General features: G+C 42.3%; 1 protein-coding gene across 6 annotated transcripts in view; it reads right to left on the bottom strand.

Annotated features, from left to right (window-relative positions):
* tpp2 (tripeptidyl peptidase 2) overlaps positions 1 to 16,812 on the bottom strand; it is a 149,438-nt gene extending 132,626 nt beyond the window's left edge. For 2 of the 6 annotated variants that reach the window (XM_069890665.1, XM_069890666.1), the window contains exons 1-2: positions 16,124 to 16,810; positions 3,592 to 3,720 (exon numbers count right to left, since the gene is read on the bottom strand). In XM_069890665.1, the coding sequence (XP_069746766.1) occupies positions 3,592 to 3,720; positions 16,124 to 16,285 (291 nt within the window). In that variant the 5' untranslated portion in view covers positions 16,286 to 16,810. Of the gene's footprint in view, positions 1 to 3,591; positions 3,721 to 16,123 lie in introns of all 6 variants that reach the window. The other 4 variants (XM_069890670.1, XM_069890669.1, XM_069890667.1 and 1 more) reach the window with 4 other exon arrangements.
* Positions 16,813 to 17,190: the final 378 nt, after the last annotated feature.

Here is a 17,190-nt window from a genome sequence, read left to right as displayed (position 1 = left end):
TGTTCTGATAGATCGGATATACAACTATTTGGACAGCCAAGGCCTGATTAAGGATAGTTAACATGGCTTTGTGCATGGTAGGTCATGTTTAACAAATCTTATAGAGTTTTTCTATAAGGTTACCAAGAAAGTAGATGAAGAAAAGGCAGTGGATGTTGTCTACATGGACTTTAGTAAGGCCTTTGATGAGGTAACACATGGGTAGGTTAATTCAGAATATGCAGACTCGAAGTATCCATGGAGAGATTGTAAACTGGATTCAAAATTATATGAATAGAAGACAGGGAGTGGTAGTATATGAATGCTTCTCAGACTGGAAGCCTGTGATTAGTGGTATGCCTCAGAGATCAGTCCTGGGACCATTGTTGTTTGTTGTCTATATCAATGATCTGAATGATTATGTGGGAAATTAGATCAACAACTTTGCTGATGATACTAAGATTGGAGGCGTTGAGGAAAGCAAGGAAGATGTTCAAAGGATCTGGGCCCACTGGAAAAATGGGTCAGAAAGTGCAGATGGAATTTAATGCAGCCGAGGTGTTGCATTTTGGGTTATCAGTAAGATTGAAAGAGTTCAGAGAAGATTTACTAGAATGTTGAGTTACAGGGAAAAATTAAACAAGTTAGGACTTTATTCCTTGAAGTGTAGAAGAATGAGGGGAGATTTGATAGAGGTTTACATAATTATGAGGGGTATAGACAGAGTAAATGTGAGTACGATCTTTCCTCAGATTAGGAAAGATAAATGCAAGAGGACATTGCTTTAGGGTGAAATGGAAAATTAGGGGAACCTTTACTCAGAGAAAGGTGGGAATGTGGAACCAGCTGCCATCTGATGTGGTAAATGTGGTAAAAGTTTTAATAATAAATTGGATAAATACATGGATAGGAGAGGTCTGGAGGGTAATGGAATGGGTGCAGGTCAGTGGGACTAGAGGAATAATGTTTCAGCACAGACTAGAAGGGCAAAATGGCCTGTTTTCTGTGTTATATGGTTCTATGCAGGGACCAGAGGAGGTAAAGATATATAACCAACAATTCAGACCTGAGCCCTTCAAGATTTTAAGAAAATTGGGTAACCATTTGCAAGCCTCAATAAACAAATAAATGTTTTCTCTTTCATGCCCAATTTTAAAAATATGCTCTTAAATTATTTACTACAACATTTTTAAAATCCGTTCTCCTTTTTTCAAAATTATTTGAAAAACTTAGCAAGTTGAAAATACAATACTAAATCTAAATGTTACAGAAATCTTGAGGTTTTGGGTAATTGAGTATACTCAGGGAGCACAAGCCAATCAATGGGTACCACGTCTGGGTGGTGGTGGTGGGGTGGGGGGGGGGGGGGGGGGGGGGGCGCGGAAAGAGAGAGGTGGTGGTGCAGAGAGTCAAAAACAAGGCCAGGCAGTTATGTCCATCAGAGAATCATACATATGGATCATTGATCACCTCAGACCTAAACCCTGTAAAGCATCCTCAATCCTGATGTAATGAATAGAAAAAAAATCTAATTTCTTTTTTGAATTGTAACCTATTGAAAATAAACTGAATTTTTAAAATCGCTGGAAAAGAGTGAAGAGGAAGCAAGCAAGTTGAGGGCAAAAGAATTAATCACAAGAGTAGAGTTGGGCAGCTGTGTGCTTGGTGAAGGACCTTTGTTTTTGTATGTTTGATACAAGATTCACTCTCACGAATTGACAATGATTTGAAGTTCAACAAAAAACGTAATTAGCCCACTGTAAATCAATAAATTAATTAGGTATGACCTTGGACTGTCAGTGACAAACATTGAACAGCTTCCTGCCCATCCAATAGTTAACTCTCCCATTGCACTTGTTTCTTTATTTGTTAGTTTCCTGTTGCACTGTGGAATTGCTTGAGAAATATGCTGGGAAAAGTAATAACCATTCCTAATAGTTACTAACCACAGATACTTTGTTGGCTTCAAAATTCAACTTGTGTTTATTAAAAATTCCATTAACCTTGACATGAATGGTCTCTTCCTGTCTTGTTGGCATCCAAAGTGTGTCAGTTATTGTTTTAAATCGTTCAAATCTAATAAAGCTACTCAGATTTATCCATTTATTTTATGAAAGTATTTTGTGTAGTACCCAAGAGATTCTCAAAGGGCAGTGACAAAATGCATCAGGAACTGTGCACAGTACCCAAGTTGAAATTATACATATTTACTCCAAGAAGCTGAGGGTTTAATTATGAAACGTACTATTTTGTTGCAGCACTATATTTTCAGTTACTTTGCACTTAAAAAGGCAGATTCTGCAATCAAATATACCAAAATTTGAGACCATTGTCCTACCATCCTACTATTGGGTGATCAACACACAAATGCAGGTACTATGTGCAATGCAACTTTCTGATTTCCAAGTTCATGAGTCGCTCCATAAAGTTGAACATATGTTGTAATAATTACTGATGTATGTGGAAAAAAAAATCAAGACATTCACTGAATTTTACCATGGAAGTTGCTACAGTGATGTGGTCAACATTTATACCATATTCAAATAACTAAATCTAATTGGTCATTGAACTTTTCTCAATAACATTAAAGAACCCTCATTTATAGATGAAAATGGGGAGACAAATCAGGAAAACAAATATGAATGCCAAAATTAGTGATCTGTCATAAATACTAATGTACACATTAACTCAACATTATAAAGTTTTCAGACAAATAAACATTGTTTTTCTAAATGAATAGCTATCATACGTTTTTACAGGAAGCTGTTGTACAACTACACAAGAACTTCTGTGACATAAAAACAATAGTATTCATAAATAATTATTTTGTAGGATAACTGTAACATCTATGTCCAATGAACAAATACAGTATGAGGTTTATTACAATAATCAATGGAAAACAAAATGTCTACACTTTAGGGTATTTGAACCCACAAAAACAGAGAGGCAAACATTAACCACAAGTTTACATTGAGTTTCCAGTCTAACAACAAGTTAGGTGCATTAGTACCAGTTTGACTTTTACTTTATTGAACTTTTCAGTCAAACCTGCAAAACAGAATAATTTAAAAATGCATGCTTCAGAAAACATTCAATACATTTTAAAATAATAGCCAGGTGTATTCAGAGTTGAAAATGGACATTACAAAAAAACATGTTTCTTTATGTACACTTTCCAGACTGACTAACCCAATTTTAATTGATGAAAGTCTTTCAGTATGCCGAACATTCTGCTAACTACATAATCGCTCTGTAGACAATTTCTCAATGAACTACAAAAACATCTGAATGCTTTCAAAATATTACTATTCCTCTAACAAAATATAAATAAAAAACAATCATTTCAAAAGGTGGCTAAGAAAATGATGATTAATTCATGTGAATGGCGCCAACTTCTAGCAATTTTTAAAAAAACAATAGAAAGCCTCGTGGAAATATATTTTTGCTGGACACACCTTACAGCTAAAATTCTATACTATCCGATGCATTTTAATCAACTGTGATTTATGTAGAAATGTAACAGCAAGATCTAAAATTATCTGCAATGTTTATGGTAAATTAAAATAAAAATGGCACATAAATCAAATACTTTTCAAAGTGCTCTATAATTACCTTCAGAGTTCTTCCAGAAAATCCAGTAATGTTCCCATCTTTTGGTTCTATTATCGTGGATGTGTTCACATCCCCACTCCCTGTGGTGTCTATAATGTCAATTATTTTTGGCTTTCCGTCACTTGTGACCTGCAATGAAAGTTTATATTCAGTTCACTAACACTGTAACTAATTACAATCCTCAGAAAATTAACTATTCTCAAAAACCATGTCTCTGACTGCTCTATCTATTCTCCAACATAATGACATTTGATTTTGAAAACTCATACAGCTCATTTCATTCAAATGAGCCATGCTGACAAACTAACTTTAAAACCTAAAGTGGGATAAATTGGACATCATGTGAAAATGCATGAAAACGCATCAGTTCATTCCACAACTTTATTGTCATTATCTCAGTACTAACCTACTGCAAATTTCACTCAAACTGATTCAAGCCAGTCTCTACCTCCTAAAACATAGGGTCACTGTTACTTAAATCAATGATAAATTTCACAGAAAAGTTTACAGAAAAACATGAATAAGAGCAGGTACTTTCGATTTTCCAACATGACTCTGAAAGCATTGATGGACAAGGTGGAAAGCAGTTGAAGGATCTTTGTTAAACAATAGGAAGAGACAGTAATTAAAATGGGTGCATGAACTCGGATGCCAAGGAAATGGATACAACACCACAAATTTAATTGGGCCAGTTTCATGTGCTGTAAGGGCTTTCTTCCAAACTGTATCGCTAAGCTTAAAGTTAAATCTAAATTAAATTAAATCACCCATCTACCAACAATCTCTTTCATGGCCGGAAACTAACAAATAACCCAAGTTACATGCAACACCTCAGTCTCTCACATTTACCAAAATCCCCAGACCCATGTCTTGCAGCTTACTTCTTCTTTGGCTTGGCTTCGCGGACAAAGATTTATGGAGGGGGTAAATGTCCACGTCAGCTGCAGGCTCGTTTGTGGCTGACAAGTCCGATGCGGGACAGGCAGACACGGTTGCAGCGGTTGCAGGAGAAAATTGGTTGGTTGGGGTTGAGTGTTGGGTTTTTCCTCCTTTGCCTTTTGTCAGTGAGGTGTGCTCTGCGGTCCTCTTCAAAGGAGGTTGCTACCCGCTGAACTGTGAGGCGCCAAGATGCACGGTTTGAGGCGATATCAGCCCACTGGCGGTGGTCAATGTGGCAGGCACCAAGAGATTTCTTTAGGCAGTCCTTGTACCTTTTCTTTGGTGCACCTCTGTCACGGTGGCCAGTGGAGAGCTCGCCATATAACACGATCTTGGGAAGGCGATGGTCCTCCATTCCAGAGACGTGAGCCACCCAGCGCAGCTGGATCTTCAGCAGCGTGGACTCGATGCTGTCGACCTCTGCCATCTCAAGTACTTCGACGTTAGGGATGAAATCGGTCCAATGAATGTTGAGGATGGAGCGGAGACAACGCTGATGGAAGCGTTCTAGGAGCCGTAGGTGATGCCAGTAGAGGACCCATGATTCGGAGCCGAACAGGAGTGTGGATATGACAACGGCTCTGTATACGCTTATCTTTGTGAGGTTTTTCAGTTGGTTGTTTTTCCAAACTCTTTTGTGTAGTCTTCCAAAGGCGCTATTTGCCTTGGCGAGTCTGTTGTCTATCTCATTGTCGATCCTTGCATCTGATGAAATGGTGCAGCCGAGATAGGTAAACTGGTTGACCCTTTTGAGTTTTGTGTGCCCGATGAAGATGTGGGGGGGGCTGGCAGTCATGGTGGGGAGCTGGCTGATGGAGGACCTCAGTTTTCTTCAGGCTGACTTCCAGGCCAAACATTTTGGCAGTTTCCGCAAAACAGGACGTCAAGCGCTGAAGAGCTGGCTCTGAATGAGCAACTAAAGTGGCATCGTCTGCAAAGAGTAGTTCACGGACAAGTTTCTCTTGTGTCTTGGTGTGAGCTTGCAGGCGCCTCAGATTGAAGAGACTACCATCCGTGCGGTACCGGATGTAACAACGTCTTCATTGTTGAGGTCTTTCATGGCTTGGTTCAGCATCATGCTGAAGAAGATTGAAAAGAGGGTTGGTGCGAGAACACAGCCTTGCTTCACGCCATTGTTAATGGAGAAGGGTTCAGAGAGCTCATTGCTGTATCTGACCCGACCTTGTTGGTTTTCGTGCAGTTGGATAACCATGTTGAGGAACTTTGGGGGGCATCCGATGCGCTCTAGTATTTGCCAAAGCCCTTTCCTGCTCACGGTGTCGAAGGCTTTGGTGAGGTCAACAAAGGTGATGTAGAGTCCTTTGTTTTGTTCTCTGCACTTTTCTTGGAGCTGTCTGAGGGCAAAGACCATGTCAGTAGTTCCTCTGTTTGCGCGAAAGCCGCACTGTGATTCTGGGAGAATATTCTCGGTAACACTAGGTATTATTCTATTTAGGAGAATCCTACGAAGATTTTGCCTGCAATGGAGAGCAGCGTGATTCCCCTGTAGTTTGAGCAGTCTGATTTCTCACCTTTGTTTTTGTACAGGGTGATGATGGTGGCATCACGAAGGTCCTGAGGCAGTTTTCCTTGGTCCCAACAAAGCTTGAAAAACTCATGCAGTTTACAAATGTCAAAATAACCATATCAGGCCCACTAATATATTTTTCTCTCTCTCACAGTGGCATATGATCTGCATCAACTTGTCAATGATTGCTGACATTACTTGAGCAACTGCCATCACAGTTCTGGCCAGCAGCAGCATAATGATACAGCACTGATTTATAACAGCTTTCAAACTAATAAAGAATGCACTCTCTCATTCCTTCCAGTACTTTTTTAAATTAAACTCTAGACACAATAATGCATTCTTTTTCTTCCCAAACACCACCCCACCCAGCCAAATCCCTCTGACCCTCTCACTAGATCATTAGTGATCCTAAAGCTATCACTCTCCTCCTCCTGGAACTGCAACCCCCACCCCAGATTCCGAGCCATGCAAGGAAGCTACTGATTGGAATTGTCCCGCTACATAATGGTCTGGAGGGCTGACAGTTCAGCCCAACCTCATATGATAGTGCAAGACTAGGTGATGCTCGATCCAACTGGCAAGGGTGTAACCAGCCCTTGGATTCTGGCTCAGACGCAGATGATGCAGGTGATGCTTGCTTTGTAGGAGTAATCTCATGTTTTCCCGAAGACTATCAATGTAACTAGTCAGATCAGAGCATTGTGCTTGGTCTTGGATTCAAAAACTTGCCTGGAAAGGTCAATGTAGTGCCATATACTAGCTCTGTCACTGAACATTCAAAATCAGACTTAACAGCAGTGCACATGCCAAGGAGAACCATGAGTAAACATTCACCCTATGTAGACCACCTGCTGTCTTCAATTGCCGACGTAAATGTTCAACGAGGCCGTTGGCCTGTGGATAGTAAACCGTAATGCAAATACAGGTAGTGCCCAGAAGATCAGTGAGCGCTTGAAACAAGGCTGACTCAAACTAAGATCCATGATCAGTGGTAATAGTGACCAGAACATTGAAAGGCCCTAGCGACTGTCTCTGCCAAGATGTTAGTGATAGGATTGGCCTCCTGCCACCTGGTAGTCAGGTCTTCACATATGAGCAGATGATTGTATCCTCGAGATGGTGGAAGTGGGCCTACCAATTCTAGGTGCACATGCTGGAAATGGGAATCTGGATAACAAAATCCCATAGCTTGGATTTTGTGTGTCTAAAGACTTCAGAGCATTGACACAGCAAGCAGGTCCTTGCCCATAATCCAACATCCCATTCAACGAGGACAGGTAAAATGTTCCATAACTAATTTGATCAATACTCTTTTACCAGGATGCAATAGATAGTGAAGAGACTTAAAAATCTCCCTCCTCAAAGCCACCAGCTGAAAAAGGGTAGGCATTCCTGTGGGGAGGGAAGGGAAAAAAAATGCAATAACTTTTCACTTGCTTCATCAAGGGTCACTTCTTGAAGATGGAGACCAGAGTTGATCAAATGATACCAGATGAGATTGGAATCGGTGCTCTATGCATGAGCCATGTGGGTAAAATCGATGACTCCTTTCATACAACTACTGCCAATGTCACACCTGGACAGAGCATTGACCAGAGTATTTGCTTTTCCTTGGATGTGCCATATGTCTGATGAAAACTGTAAAATAAAATTCAGGTGTCGTATTTCTCTAGGCAAGTAGAGATGTGTGCTTGTACTCATGGTATGCGTTAAGAGGCTGATGGTCTATATAAATAGTGAAAGGATGACCTTCCAATAAAAAGCAGGAATGTTTCACTGTGAGACAGACGGCCAAGAGTTGTCAACAAAATGTACTGTACTTTGCCTGAGCCAATGACAGCTTGGCTGAAAAGAAATGTCAAAGATTCCAATTGCCCATGAATGCATCATTCTAACTCTGCTCCCACAACACTGATAGATGTGTCTGTGGTAAAAGAGAGCAATGTGTTAGGCTTCTGATGTGCAAGCATTGCAACATTTGCAAGCCCACTCTTTACATCGTTGAAAGCCCGCATGGCATAGTCTTCAAAAGTTAACTGCCTTTTGGACACAGACTTATCAGATCTTTTAAGTTGTGCAATAAGGGATAATAGAGATGCAGCAGAATTCAGCAGGCATCAGCGATAAAAATTCATCATGCCTAAAAAATGTCACAATTAGCCAAACTTGATTGGTGTAGGAAATTTTCAAATCTCTTGCACTTTCAATTCATTGGGCAAAATACCATGCTGCATAACTCTATATCCCAAGAATACAAGATCAGCAGCAGCAAATCCACATTTACTGGGATTGATCACAATGCCAAGCTCATCAAGCCTCTGAAATAATGAGATAAAGTGGCGCTTGTGCTCCTCTTCATCCACAATTACAACGAGAATATCATCGATATGAACAAACACAAAATTGAGGCCGTGGTCCATAAATTGCTGGAATGTCTTCCGTACACTGAATGGCACTTGCAGGAATTCAAACGTGCCAAAAGGGGTAAACACTGCCATCTTCACGACATCTGAAGGCTTAACTGGAATCTGAAAGCAAACACATACTAGATCTATTTTCAAAAATATGTTTGCGTGGAAGATTGCCGAGAAATTTTGTAAATTGGGAATTTTGTATCGGTCAGACTTCGTAGAATTGTTCAGGCATGATAATTACTACAAGGCCACCATACCCCAGGAGATTTTTTTGGAACCATATGCAATGGTGAAGTCCAGCAGTGGTCAGGTCTACGGACTATGCTCAACTCTTAATGGGATCAAATTCCGATATCACTATTTTAAGATGGTCCGGGGGAACTACATGCCTGTACTGCAACTGGAGGACTCCAAGTCTCTATATGGTGCATGTTAAATGTCTATATGATGATACAATGGGGTCACTAGGTGGGGAGAACCCTTGAGCACGGCTCAGAACAGGCAGAAGCCGGTTGAAGGCTCGTCAGCAGCTGACATTTGAGGGACAACACATGTAGCTCACTTGCATAGAAGAGTTGTGGTCCACGACACAGCAATTTTTCAAATCCACCAACAAAGAAAAATGTGACCAGAAATCTGCTCCCAAAATGGAATTTCCCACATTTACAAATGTGAAAACCCACCAAAAGTGTTTCTTGAGACCGAAATCCAATGTTTGTGACTTCTGGCCATAAATTTCAATATGAGAATCATTCACAGCTGAAAGAACACATGACATTATTAGGGTGTCTGCATTCTTCAGGGGTTGGATGGACCACTGAAATCTCTGTACAGGTACACGATCCTTTATCTGGAACCCTTGGGGGACAGTGTGTTCTGAATTTCGGATTTTTATGGATTTCAGAAAGCCCACCCGAATTGTGCTGCCATATCCATCCCCACCCCTTCCAGTCGCCCGGCCGTCTCTCCCAACCGCGGTCCCTCAGCCACCTCCCCCACACTCTGGCCCATCGGCCGTCCGGACGTCTCCCCTAACTGCCGGTCCCTTGGCTGTCTCCCCCAACCGCCGGTCCCTCAGCCGCCTCCCCCGGCCGCCTGACAGTCTCCCCTGGCCGTGATCCCTTGGCCGCCTCCCCCAACCGCTAGTCCCCACTTCCCAGATTTTGGAGCTTTCCGGATTTTAGATGTCCGGATAAAGGATCGTGTACCTGTACTGGAATCAACAAGAAATTGAACATCCGAGAAACAATCTTTGAAGAAAAGACGGGCAGCAGATGCCACTACTGCTGGGCTTGGTCGTTTCCTGGCTGCCATTTGTAAAAGTCACAAGGTGACTGGCAGGACCAGGCAGGAGCACCAAATCTTCGAAGTTTCCAACAAATATGTCGTTTGTACCACATCCTCGACCACCACGATTCAAACCAGGTGGACTGAAAGAATACCGTTGCATGCCCAAAGCCTGGACCTGCATAGTAAGTGCTGCAACTTGCTGCTCCAACACAATCATCTTTGATTGATAAGGTGCTGGCACTTCACATGGTGCAGCCAGCGGTCATTCCAATTCCATTTGCTCCTGCTGACTAAAGAAAGAAACCAATCCCTCTATCTTTAATGTGGAGGTCATGGATATAACAAGGTTGGCATGATCTGCCAACTGATTGAGAGTAGACATTCAAAAGACACTCACCAAATGCCTTTGAAAATGAAGAGGTAAACATCAAACTGCACAAAGTCAAGGAAAGAGTAGCAGAAGATTTTATATATAAATGGGCTGTTAATTTTATTATAGCTGGAAAAGAAGCACCAATAATAAAACACATTTTGAGTATCTGGTGTAAAATGAATAATTTAATTGGTACAAGAAAAAAATTACTCCAAAAATGCCCTTGATTCAGCATAAACTAATTCCTCTAACTTTGTATAATTTAATTCTACATACATGGTCCCATAAAGGGATCAGATATGTTGAAGATTATGTACAAGGGCAATTAATGTCATTTGAACAATAAAAAAAAACAATATTTATAACAATGCAATCTTTTGTTACTTTCAATTAATAACTTTTCTTAGAGAAGAATTAGGTCTGACTATGACATTACCAGAATGCAGTGAAATAGAGATTTTAAATCAAAAGGGAATCACAAAGAAGTTCATATCAGTTATGTAATTTTTAGTCCAAAAGGGTACTCCCAAATGGGAGTTACTTAGATCAAAGCAAAGATGGGAATCAGACTTGAATAATAGTATTGATGACAAGACCTGATCGAACTTGTGCTACGAATGTATGACTAACACAATCAATGTAAGATATAGACTAGTGCAATATAATTTTTTGCATCAGCTACATCTTACACTGCAAAAAGTACATAAATTAAATCCTAATTTTTCAGATATATGTTTTAGATGCAGAGAAGAATCAGGTACTTTTTTAACATTCCACCTGGTCATGTTCCAATTAAAACCTTTTTGGAGAAACTTAAGAGCTTTATTAAATCAAATTATTGGGAAACAATTGCTTTAAAATACAGAATTTTCTTTTAGGAAATATTACAGACTCAAGACCTAAAATGAGGCTGTCCAAATATCAATTAGAGTTTCTTAAAATTGCATTGGCAGTGGCCAGGAAATGTATTGCAATTACCTGGAAGTCTGATCCTCTCTTGGAAATAGCCTGTAGGAATACTGAAATGAATAATTGTGCTCCACTGGAGAAAATTACTTTCAACTTAAGGAATAAATACAATATTTTATGCAGGTATGGGAACCTTAATTACAATATGTAGGGTTGAATACTTAATAAATAAGATACTTTATTTATTTTTCTTCCTTTTATTGAAATTTAGATAAAAATAATTGGGCCTCTTTGTTGAATTGGATTTCAGATCTAGATAGCTCCTTCTCTTTCTTTCTCCTGTTTCCTGTTTTTCTTTTACTTTTTTCCTTTTTCTTCTTCATTAGGGGTTTGTTTGGAGGTGGGTGGATATGGAGATATGGGTCATATTTGGAACATGTATTAATGATTCACATTTAATTGCTTATCTGTGATGATAACTTGGTAGTGTTTGTCGATAAAATAAAAAATAAAATATTCAAAAAGGTAAACATCAAAGGAACCTGTGCTTCCAAAAATCGCCTTTGACAGGGTCTGTTCCAGCTAGCCTGCGCCTCCTCAACATCTGTGATGGTTACCTGTCACCTAGGCTGCCATCAACTAGTAATTGGGCAATACAAATCTCCCTGGATAGCTGAGTATGCCGTAGAATAGCCACCTTAAGCATGGAAGATTACCATATGGATCCACTAAGACATCCTCCACTTCATAGACAATCTGCTCTTGAAGATGCTCCACAAGTAAATTGTACTTCGTCTTCTGACTCCTAACTCCAAGGGTAGAGTAGCGCGCTTCAAGAATCATAAACTATGCTGGTGCATTATTAATAATAAAAAAAGGGGGATCTCCAGTTTGACCTTCACAACTACTACAGTAAGTGGTTTATCCTCATCATTATTAGAATACTGAGATATAACAGCATATAAACAAAGAATGCAACTCTTTCATTCCAGCACACCATGAAATCAATTTCCTTTATTAAACTCTAGTCACAACAATCCATTCTTTTTCTTTCCCAACACTGCCCAGCCAAACCCCTCTGACCTTCTCAGTGGATCACTGCCACACAAGTGATCCTAACACTATCACTCTGCTCCTCCTTCAATAGTCCTTTCAACAGGGGTGGTTTAGCTTCTGGTTAGCACAGTTTTCAAACACTAGAGCATGCAAAAACACACGGACTGGCACTAAACAATTCACCAAGTTGATCAGTTAAGGTTTCTTTAGTTTCTGTTAAGACAAGAATGAAGTTATATTCCGTTACCCTGGCCAAGTGAACAATGGGATGGCGGGAAGTAAGGGAAGAGAAGACTGCAACAAATGGAGCTCAAATTCTGAGGCACTGTTTCTTGGCAACAGACCAGAAATGTGTTCTCCTTTGTCTCCACTCAGGTTGCAAAAGGAGCAGCATGTTCACTGCTCTACTCACTGTACACCCATGAATGCGTGGCCTGGCACAATTCCAATTCTATCTAGAAATTTGCAGATGACACCACAGTTGTCGGCAGAATCACAACATCAATGAGGAAGCTACAAGAGGGAGATAGATCAGCTTGTGGAGTGATGCCACACCAACAACCTTGCACTCAAAATCAGGTCTCCAATTAACAGAGAACACTGACACCTGCCAGCAATAAAAGATTAAAGAGACTATTAAAGAGCATGTAATTCAAAATAGAAATATCATAAATAACTGTAAATTTTAATTAGATTGAGATGCTCATGTGACTAATTACAGTACACAATCAAAAACTTTTTGATCAGATGACTGCTAAGGATCAAATAAGGCAGAATGCAATAATTAAAGATCTACATCGACCTCTGACAGAAGATGTAAGATTTTCTGGAGTACTTTGAAGCAGAACTAGTTTGCATAAAGCTTAGATATTATTAAATTAAATATGAGAATATTGTTTCCATAGCAGAGTAACCATATGTAAACCATTTAAAATAAATCTGTGCTTACAAGGTGAGATGAAACAAATTAAGGCAAATAATTTAAATTTAGACACAAAGTATGCTAACAGGCCCTTTTGGCCCATGAGCCTGTATTGCCCAATTACACTCAAATGACTGACAACACTTTTTGAAATGTGGGAGAAGACTGGAGCACCTGGACGAAACCTACACAGACACAGGGAGAATGTACAAATTCTTTATAAACAATGGATTCTAACCCCAAATGCTGGCGCTGTGACAACGTTGTGCTCTCTACAATCCTAACCATCCGACCACAAGCTTTTATAAGCAGGAGAACAGCATGCCATTGAGAGGGAGCCACCTAGAAGACCTAACCAGGTAAGAGATCACAGCAGCGAACCAGCGAGCATCTTGGCGGCTGAAGGACTTACACCAGGTTGCCTGCTGCTTGAAGACAGCTGGTTGGCACCAGTTACAGGGATTCATTAGTGTTCCGATAGCAAACAGTGGTCCTAAAGGGCCTTGGGCATCAACAACTTTTTAATCGTATTGGGGGGCTAAGAAGCAGGAGACAAGGTTGACTTGGATGCTTGGAGATCAGGTTTACACTGAAACAAACAGAAGATCCTGCAGCTAGAGGTTACAAAAGTGCAGGAGACTCCACCCACACTCAATATCTCTGAAGAGACTCTCATTTGCTTCTCTTTCTCTTTTTGGTAGGGGTACTGACTGGACTAGTAGCACCTCTGTAGCCACTTTCAGGTTTATTCTCCGCCAAGAATACACCTGCAGAAGCGGATTCAGACCTGTGGAATGGTCGTTCAGGAGGCAGCACTAAAAGTGCAGCGCTGGCCATCTGAAAGGGACAGCTGCACTGGAAGCAACTCTGAGCACACTCCAGCTCCTGTCCCTTTGAGATGTCAGCGCTGGGGAAGCCAGCACAGGCTGTCCCAGCCCTGACGTCCCACGGCAGCTGCCCCAGCGCTGACGTCCCGCGTCGGGGTGGCAGAGGCACCGGGGAGGGGAACTGTCAGGTGCTTGCCAGCTGATTGTCGTCCCCTTAGCAGCCGCTTTCAGGCGGCTGCATTCAGGTGCCTCGGGGGACTTCAGAGCTTGGCGATTATCCCTCTCAGAGGAGGGTTGAAAGGTACACCTCGGAGGAGCCTCCTGCTCTTTCAGGTGGCCTCCTGACAACCGCATAGGGGTAGAATATGCGGCTTTACATCAGGGTATTTTGGCCACTTGAAAGTGCCTTGTGTGAACTTATGGGCAATGGAAAGTAAACATTTTATTCATGTACTTGACAATAAAGGAATTTTGACTTTGACCATACAAGACAATAAATCATTTTAAATGATATATTTGTGGAGAAGTTGGAAAGGGAAAGGAAATTAAAAAAATTATAGTGTCTCATAACTGAGTCAGGGTCATTGAAGTTATAACATTGTTCTTAAGTATCAACGAGTGGGGTGACAGGAAAATATTACTCTACTGAGTTATTAGTAGTGTGACAGAGTATATACAGGTGTTTGGGAGATAAATTGGGAAAGGTTTGTCCGAGCAGGACAAGCTGGCAAGGTTTGGAAGACGGCCTCTTCAAAGGAGAGGACTTGCTGTCTGGTGTTTCCCTTGGAATAGGAGAAACAGAAAGGAACTCTGTGGTAACCTGAAGCAAGAAAAACTCTCTCTCTGAAAACCCTTCTGAGTGTGACCACGTACCTGTTAAAACACCAAAGCCTGGTGAACTTTATTAATGTTAACTTCTGTGCATTGTACAGGTACATAATCCTTTATCTGGAATCCTCAGTGGACAGTGTGTTTCGAATTTCATTTTTTTCTGGATTTCAAAAGCCAGCTACCCCAGATTTAAGCTCACCCAAATTGTGCTGCCATATCCACCCCCTTCCAGTCACGCTGCCGTCTCTCTCTTCCCCCGCCCACCCAAGTTGCGCTGCTCTCTCCCCCCTGCCCAGCTGAGTTGCGCTGCAGTCTCTCTCCCCCCTCGCCCACCCGCGTTGCGCTGCCGTGTCTCTCTCCCCCCGCCCGCCCGAGTCGCACTGCCGTCTCTCTCCCCCTCACCCACCCGAGTCGCGTTGCCATCTTCCCCCCCCCCCACCACCCAACCTAGTCTCACTACGCTTGCACTCTCTCTCTCTCCCCCCACCCCCTTCCTCCACTGTGCCAGCACCAGGAAAAAAAATGCCAGGTTTTGGAGCTTTCCAGATTTTAGATGATCAGGTAAAGGATTGTGTACCTGTACAAGATTGGACTGTGAACCAAAGAACTTTGCTGAAACTTGCATAAACATTACACGCACCTGCGGTTAGAATTAGAAGGGGGCTAAGTAGGTTAATTGTCAATAGAGATAAGCTAAAGATTGACTCTATTTTCATGTTCAAAGATAATTAAAAGCAACTTTTGTGCAAGTAACCTTTTGTCGTGGTGAATAGCTATTGCTGGTGGGTTTTTGGGGTCCTCTGACTCGTAACAGTAGGAAGAGTAAAATCTACAAATCAAAAGGTGCTCAACTCAGTGTTGGTCACTTTAAAACCGCTTTCAGGTGGAACTGTCCGGAGAATACTGCGGGCGTCTGCGAAGGGACGTTCAGGTTCGCAGCAGGGAGAGGGCAGGGGCAGCCATCTGACAGCCCCCACCCCGCCACAGGAGGATGGGGCTGAAGTTGCTGGCGCGGGGCTACAGGGCCCGCCCCCTGCTAGGGGCTCTTGCTGCTTTCGGGTGCCGAGGAGGAGCGCTCGGAAGTGGAGATTATACCTGCCCGAGGTGGGTTGAGTAAGTGCTCCGGGGGGGGGGGGGGCAGGTTTTCCGCTTTCAGGGGGCCTCCCGACAGCCGCATTCGGCTATTCTGGCCACCTGAAAGCAGCTTTGGTCTCGAAGGTTGTTAATAATCAGATACTATTTTCAATATGTAAAATGTAGCGATAACATCGGCTTTTAATAAATTAATAAAATGGTCAGAATCTGCTGCAGTGAAACGGTAAATGGCTTTGGCCGAACAGCTTCAATCACGGAAGCTTTCACGCGAGGTGCTTCTTTCCGAGGAGCTCTGCACGGGAGCCCGAGGCTTCGTCAGGCCTCCGATCACGCTTACGGCCTTACCCGAAGTCCCTGAGCTCCGGGGTCCACTCCCGTGTCTAAGATAGCGATGAGGATCCCCCTGCCGTCGTATTCGGGATACCGGGACAGGAAAGATGCAGCGCCAGTCTCTTTTTTCGGTAAAAGGCCTTGAAAGGGGAACCCGTCATCTGGGGATGCAGCCATTACTGCCCCGTTGTCGTGAGAGCAGCGTAGCTCGAGCTCCAGGCCGCGTTCCAGAGAGAGGAGCCGTAGCCTCCGGGCGGGCGGGAGGGAGCCCAGTTTGCACGGGTTCACCGCAACTCACTTCCACGCTGTCAAATCCGTTGATGATGCTCCAAACTGGTTTTAAACACGTGTTATTGCAGCGGGGAAATGCTCTCTGCATGTGCCTCATCCGACTGGAAGGGGCAAAACGCTAGGTTGAGAACAGGCAGATAACATCTCCATTCGACTTGTGATCAGTGACGGGAAGTGCACTCTGTGAATGGTCCCGAATAGTCGGGAGATCCATGGGGCATTTCTCCGTGGCATTTACATCTCACCATTCACGTTGTTCCGATTGAAGATCTGTGCAGCATCAGATTAATATGTATTTTTCTTTTGAATTATGATAATTCCAGTAAGTATTTACCCAGGTTTTCAGCCCCTTGGTGCATGTACAATGGCAGGATGCCCCAAATTTGTGGCTGTTCCCCATGGTGGCAGCTGCCCAACCTTCAGGTTGACCCTCTGCATAGTGCACTTTGGAAAGTGCCATATTACAACATCATGGTGGTGGATTTCACCCAACACAAGAAAAACTACAGCGATTAGAAAACACAAAATAATATTCCAGCAGCAGTTCCTCTACTGTTATGTCACAAGTCAAGTTGAGTTTATTAGCATCTGATTGAACAGTACAACCTGTCAACACAGCGTTCTCCAGTCCTCTAATCAAAATGTGCAGGTGTAACGGCAGCTGCACTACTCCTGAAAGAACACACACACAACCAGACGGGTTGAGCTCAGTGAGCAGACGAGTTTATTGCAGGCTGCTGCGCTGTACTTATACTTCCAGCCCGGACCTGGCTGAGAACCGTGCTGGAGGG

Source organism: Narcine bancroftii, chromosome 7 (assembly GCF_036971445.1).
Source record: "Narcine bancroftii isolate sNarBan1 chromosome 7, sNarBan1.hap1, whole genome shotgun sequence".
Classification (NCBI taxonomy): domain Eukaryota; kingdom Metazoa; phylum Chordata; class Chondrichthyes; order Torpediniformes; family Narcinidae; genus Narcine; species Narcine bancroftii.
Note: the sequence above shows the minus strand (reverse complement) of the source record. Positions and strands in the feature narration are given on the sequence as shown.